Source organism: Myotis davidii, unplaced genomic scaffold (assembly GCF_000327345.1).
Source record: "Myotis davidii unplaced genomic scaffold, ASM32734v1 scaffold9, whole genome shotgun sequence".
In the NCBI taxonomy this organism is placed as follows: Eukaryota; Metazoa; Chordata; class Mammalia; order Chiroptera; family Vespertilionidae; genus Myotis; species Myotis davidii.
In genome coordinates this window covers 1319089-1325977 of record NW_006299435.1, presented here as the reverse complement: position 1 = coordinate 1325977, position 6889 = coordinate 1319089, and the positions used below count along the sequence as shown (strand labels likewise).

At 43.1% G+C, this 6889-nt stretch overlaps 1 protein-coding gene across 1 annotated transcript in view; it reads left to right on the top strand.

The window, feature by feature from the left end:
- The first annotated feature begins 3223 nt into the window (after positions 1-3223).
- LMLN (leishmanolysin-like (metallopeptidase M8 family)) overlaps positions 3224-6889 on the top strand; it is a 68110-nt gene continuing 64444 nt past the window's right edge. Inside the window, 1 exon segment of the mRNA XM_006775008.1 lies at positions 3224-3439. Coding sequence (XP_006775071.1) covers positions 3224-3439 — 216 coding nt within the window.

Below are 6889 nucleotides of genomic sequence, written 5' to 3'. Positions count from 1 at the left end.
TGGGGCCTTGGGCCTTCTTTTGGAGTTCTGGGTTTCTCTGACTGCAGTTTGTTAGGTAATTTTCAGATTGCAAAGGGCCAGGCCATTCATATGCAAAAGCCTCTGAGCACAGTTTGGGTGCTGCGGGGTCTCTGGGGATCAACAGGGTGGAGCAAGCAGCTATGGCTGCTCCTCAGTCCTACCCTAAGAGGCTCCGCTTCTCAGTGTCCTGGTAATTGCTGCAAGTACCTCTGAGAGAAAGCCACCCTCGAGTTCCGACCAATGCTAGACAGTCCAGTTTCTTCTGTATGAGCCTGGGTCCCCAGAGACTCTCCCGGAACTGGAGTTCAGAGCAGTCAGGAGCTTGAGACTTCCTTCCAATTGAAAAAGACAAGACAACCGTGCCCTCAGTTTCCAGCCCTTTCCATATGCGCTGCATTCTCAGCTGCTAGCCCTCTCTGCGTGCGCCTCCGTATCTCTGCACTTTACTTCCACACAGCACCTCCTCTGAGTCTCCATGTGCTTTTCTCTTCCCTTCTAGTTGTAGAATTTCCACTCGGCCAGCCTTCCTGTGGTTTTGGATGATGTCTGTTTTGTCTTTTAGTTGTATTTTTGAAGTTGTGAGAGGGAGCAATTTCCGGTGTTTACCTATGCCGCCGTCTTGGTTTCTCGGGATTAGTCTTAACTGAGTTTTTTGAGCACTGAATTAGAGCGGACTCCATAAACTAACATATTAAGAACCAAGTAGAGAGGAATATTCATGGACAACATGTCTCCACCTATGTTTGCTGGGTTGGTAATGCATTTACAAAGTTGGGGCACCAGATGTGTGTGTTGTTTTTTGCAGAGGTCCGGGAGTTGAGTTTGAGGAGAGTGGGTTACGTAACTGAATATGTCCAGGAAGACAGATGGCTATTCAGGTTTGTGTTAGTCATGGAGAGGAAAGGAAAAGAAATAGTGTGGCCCTGGTAGCTCATTTGGTTAGTGCCTTGTAACTATATGCCAAGGTTGTGGGTTCAATCCCTAGTCAGGGCACATATAAGAATGAATCTGGATGCATAAATAACAGGAACAACAAATCGGATGTTTCTCTCTGCTTATCACCTTTGTGTAGGAGTCAAGTGAATGTGGTATTCTGAGTGGGATAGGTGATGGTAGAGCAATGGGGGTGCATACACAAGAAGTGGTAGGCATTTGAGCAAAGCAGGGAAGAGAAGGCTGACAATCCTTGGGATGACTTAAGGAAATGTATTTGCAAAGTAGCCATTCATGCAAATTCATTCTTGACTGATATAATGCATCATTTCACAATGAGAGTGTCTGCACTTTTCTGTTCCCATATAAGGTTCTGTCTGTGCAAAAGTAGTCTTCAAGCCAGAGTTACCATTGCATGACTCCAACATTAAACAGAAATGAACTTCAGTGGCTAGTCAGGGGTGGGCAAACTTTTTGACTCGAGGGCCACAATGGGTCTTAAACTGGACCGGAGGGCCGGAACAAAAGCATGGATGGAGTGTTTGTGTGAACTAATATAAATTCAAAGTAAACATACATAAAAGGGTACAGTCTTTTTGTTTGTTTGTTTTATTCATTACAAACGGGCCAAATCCAGCCCACGGGCTGTAGTTCACCTGCGGCTGCTGCTAGTAGCTTTTCCACTAAACTACTGAAACAGACTCTCCCCACCATGACACTACTGTTATTATTTTATTATTTGAGTACATGATCTTCACCAATGAAATACAAATTCTTAGGGATTTTGTATTCCTGCCCCTACACTTGCAACTATAGTAATTTACAATATCCACTTCCTGTTGAATGTTCCAGTTAAGTGCTTCCAATACCTAGTTTTCTTTGTTTCATGTGCTACAGGTTTATCCTGATTTTTCAAATTTTTTTGTAGTTCCTCACTTCAGTTTTGAAGGTAGTTTTCTTAATGGCAAGGATTCACCCAATCTCTTACTGAGTTAATATTAGTTGCAATTCTTCTTTATTATTTTTTTAAATATATTTCTATTGATTTCAGAGAGGAAGAAACAAATGATGAGATAATCATTGATCTGCTGCCTTCTGCGTGTCTGCAACCGGAGCATGTGCTCAGACCCAGAATCAAATTGACCTTCTGGTGACCTGGTTCATAAAGGTCATTCCTCAACCACTGAGCCAGGCAAGCTGGGCCAGTTCTTGGGTTTGAAATAAGTTAAGGGTGCCCTAACTGGTTTGGCTCAGTGGATAGAGCGTTGGCCTGCGGACTCAAGGGCCACGGGTTTGATTCAGGTCAGGAGCATGTACCTTGGTTGTGGGCACATCCCCAGTAGGGGGCGTGCAGGAGGCAGCTGATGGGTCTTTCTATCACCAATGCTTCTAACTCTGTCCCTCTCCCTCTCTGTAAAGAATGAGTGAAATATATTTAAAAAGTAAAATAAGGGAAAGGGTTGAATAGTAAAGGACAGACACATGGTTGGCTTTATAGGGAATGACTTTTAGAAGAAATGGGCCTGCAATTGGTGACTCATGATCAGTAAACAAGAAGCCGGCCAGCGTGGCTCAGTAGTTGATTGTGGTCAGGGCACATGCCCAGGTTGCGGGCTCCACGCCTGATGGGGGGCGTGCAGGAGGCAGCCGATCAATGATTCTCAGATGTTTCCATCTCTGAAGTCAATAAAGATGCATTAAAAATTATATTCCATTCACCTTTTGTAGAGGACCACACCATGAAGAATTCTGCAGCTCTTTGTCTAAGCCCCTTGGCATCTAGTGTGTGCATATCTTACGTGGTTAACTGAATTAAAGATAAAAACTACGCCGAAACCGGTTTGGCTCAGTGGATAGAGCGTTGGCCTGCAGACTGAAGGGTCCCAGGTTCGATTCCGGTCAAGGGCATGTACCTGGGTTGCGTGCACTTCCCCAGTGGGGGATATGCAGGAGGCAGCTGATCAATGTCTCTCTCTCATCGATGTTTCTAACTCTCTCCTTTCCTCTCTGTAAAAAATCAATAAAATATATTTAAAACAAAAACAAAACTACCTCAGTAGAGACCCATAGACCACCATAATTGCCATCAATGTCACTAATTAGCCGCTGTGCGGCATTTAATGGTTGGCTTCCCGCAATGAGACAGTTCGTGTTCGTGGTGAGCTTCCGGGTGACGCCAGCCAATCGAAAAGCAACTTTCCGCCAGCTGGCCCCTCCATCTGCCCTGAGCGTTGAGGGGCGGGGCCGGCGTGAAAGCGTCAAGTACTCCATGGCAACGACGCTCAGTTCAAAGATGGCGCCCGAATGGGGTAGAGGAGGGTCCTCGGGTTCAGGTCGGGGCCCAAGTCGGTGGCTTTGGAGCGGTTCTTTATGGGTCCGAGGCATTTTGCTCCTGTTGGGCGGGCTCCGGACAAGTGCTACGTCTATTCCTGTGTCCTTGAGCAGTGCGCTTCCCTGCCGGCACCACGTCCCCTCTGACACTGAGGTAGGGTGGCGGAGGAGCGGGGGCAGGCCTGGTGAGGGTAAAGTAATACGGGAGGCAGTGGCATAGAGAGTGGCTGGAACAGGGTGTACGGGAGCAGGAAGCGAACTGTGACCGGGTTGGGCCTTGCTATCAGCTCCCTTCCTGTGCCCAGCGAAGTGGTTGACTTAGGCACTTGGAGCATCACGTTCCTGTGCGGAGAGCTGTGCGTATAAGGTAGTCCTGGAGGGGTGGTTTTCAAACTTGAGCATGCCTCAGAACCACCTGAAGGGCTTGTTAAAACAGATTGCTGCCCAACTGCCCCACTTTCTAAGTCATCGAGTCCGGGATGGGTCCCCAGTATTTGCAGCTCAAGTTCCCAGAGAGTTGATGGTACTGCTTGTGCATTGACCACACTTCGGGAAACCCTAAACGTTTGGGAAGGAATTGATTAGAGAATCGGAGGGATATTGGGGGTTCTGTGGAGACAAAAATCCAGGTTTATTTTCAAGTTACCTCATCACATTGCTTGCTTTATCCTGTTCTCCCGCCCTGGAAGTACCTGCCTCCTTCACACTCCATTTTTCTTCCTCTCTAAATTCTTTCAGTCTCAGTTTAAGTTCTCTTATCTCAAGGCAGCCTCCTGAAACCAACCCCAGCAGAATGCTCTTTCCTTTTCTCTGGACGACTTATCTGTCGTCTCTTCTGTAACTTGATCAAGTACTGCTATGTGATGCTGGCTTATTTTTCAGGCATGTCTTGCCTTTGTAGTTAAATTGTAAGGTTCCTTAGGATAATGTTCGTGTCCTATGCTTTTGATAAGGGTTAGCTAGCTTAAGACAGGAAGTGGGAGGGAGGGAAGGATGGAGGCATTTCTGGCCTGAGCAATTAAAGCAACCATGAGTTAGATCTAAAGCAGCCCTGACCTGAGCAGCTGGGAAAGCCATAAGGGAGATCAAAAGCAACTCCAACCTGAACAGATAAGATGACCAAAAAGGAGAAGTGGACTTAGGGGTCCTTGGAACTGATTACAAGGCTGAAGTCCCACAGTGGGAAAGGCACAATAAGGGAAAGGGTGGTTTCTAGAATATTTGATACCTCAAGACAAAGAGAGACAGAGTCTTAGAATTAGAAATTTAAGAGGTAGTATCTACTTGCAATAAAGTTTCTGTACTTCTCATCTACCACCTTTTGTCCTTTGCTTCTTTCTTCGAATCTGTCTGGATAAGGAAATCACCCTTGCACCCTGCTCACCAAAAAACCTCAAATCACTTTGATTCCTCCACAGTACTTAGCTCAGAGGGAGGGCCCACAACAATTATTCTTCTTTGAAGAAAAGAGATACAGTACTGGAGCAGGGCTGCATTTTGTGATTGGTTTTACAGTTTATCGTATTGCTTTCTCAGTAAATATTAACCTAGAAATGTTCAGTTCAGCCCAGTAATCTAAGACCACTCATTTATGTGGTAACTTCCAAAAATTTCTATGCATAATGTTCAACCATATGTGTCAAAATATTAAGTTTGTGGTTTGTAGTGGGTAGTTTTTATCATGACACTGCATTCTGGCTGAATTGTTTTATTTTCTTAGTCTCTTAGTAACTTTTAAGTTTATAATACACTAGAGGCCTGGTACACAAGTAGGTCCCTAGGTCTGGCCGGCAATCAGGGCCGATCGAGGCCTTCCTTCCAACTGCCCGCTGGTGCCTTCATTCTGCGCCGCCTCCTTGTGGTCAGCACATGTCATAGTGAGCTCCCAGTTGAACTCCTGTGGGGACAATTTGCATATTAGGCTTTTATTATACAGGATTAGTGTTGTCCATAATCACTATGCTGTGCATTAGATCTATAGGACTTATTTATCTACTGGTTGTAAGTTCATACCCTTAATGTAACCCCCTGATCTCCCACTGCTCTTTTTAAAAATTTTCCACAAAACCTTGTGCTTCTCTCTTTCAATCTAGACTAAAATAAGAGGAAGTGAAAAAAATTATAAGAGGAAGTAGTTCAAAGACCTATAAAACCTCTGCTAGAAGGAAACTTAATAATATCTGTTTTCTTCTAGTGGTTGTTGCCAATGTATAAATCTCCAACTTATATTTGAACATCTCCATGAATAGGGGCACTATCTCCAGAGGCAGCCCTTATGTTTTTTGGAGATCAACATTGTTAAAGTTTTTCTTTATCATAAGAGCTTAAAACTTTTTCTGAAAGTTCCACCATCCTCACCTCCATTCCTGTTTATGCCTCTCAGCTGAAAAACTTGGTAGTGATAGTGTTTCACGTATTAAAAGCAAGCTATTAAGTTCTTGAGAGTTCTCATTCCTAGTACATTTTCCTAGTTCTTGATAGGGTACATAATAGCAAGCCCTTATTAACCATTTTCTTTGCTTTAACACAAAGTATAGGGAATAACCATTCATTGTACTCACTAGTTAAATGCTACAGGAAATTACCGTAACTTTTCTTTTTGGTGGTGGGGAACTATAAAACATTTTGACTCATTTAACTTGTTCTCAAAACTTCTGTGTTTTGTTTTTACTTTTTATTATATAAATTAAAATAAAACAACAACAACATAAAAGAGTAGTATATTGAACTCCCATGGACCCATTCATTATCCAACTTCAAACTTACCAATATTGATTCATTCTTGTTTCATGTACTTCTATCCATTCCCCATCTTTTCACTTGTTACTCTTTAAAGTTTGGGGGGTAGAATTTACATATATTGAAATGCAACAAATGCAGTCATGTACATTATGTAAAATTCACAACCCAGTACAATGTAGAGCATTTCCATGTCTTCAGAAAGTTTCCTACTGTCCTGTGCCAGCAGTCTCTTGTCCATACCAGGCAATTATTGTTCTGATTTTTATTTTACAGTAGATTTAGATTTTTGTAATAGATTCATTTTGCCTGTTGTAGAATTAGCTTGTATAAATGGAGTGATACAGTATATATCCTATTATATGGTAGAGTATATTGAATTATCTAGTAGTAAATCAATCTTGTATTTTTGAGATAGACCCTACTTCTTGGTCATGATATATGATCCTTTTTATATACCTCAAAATTCAATATGCTAATAAATTGCTAAGGGCTTTTGTATCTATGTTCATGAGTGATGTTAGTTTATAACATTTATTAGCCAAGTTTTTGTTAGCTGTTGATATTAGAATTATATTGGTCTCAAAATGAGTTGGGAAGTATTCCATCCTCTTATATTTTCTAAGGTTTGTATAAAATTGAAATCATTTCTTAAGTATTTGGTATAATTTATAACTGAAACCACATGGGCTTGGAGTTTTCTTGTAGAGAGTTTTTCCAATAGCTTTATTGTGCTACTAGAGGCCCGGTGCACAAAAATTTGTGCACTCGGGAGGGTCCATCAGCCCGGCCTGTGCCCTCTTGCAGTCTGGGACCCCTCGGGGGATGACCACCTGCTAGCTTAAGCCCGCTCCCCGGGGGGATT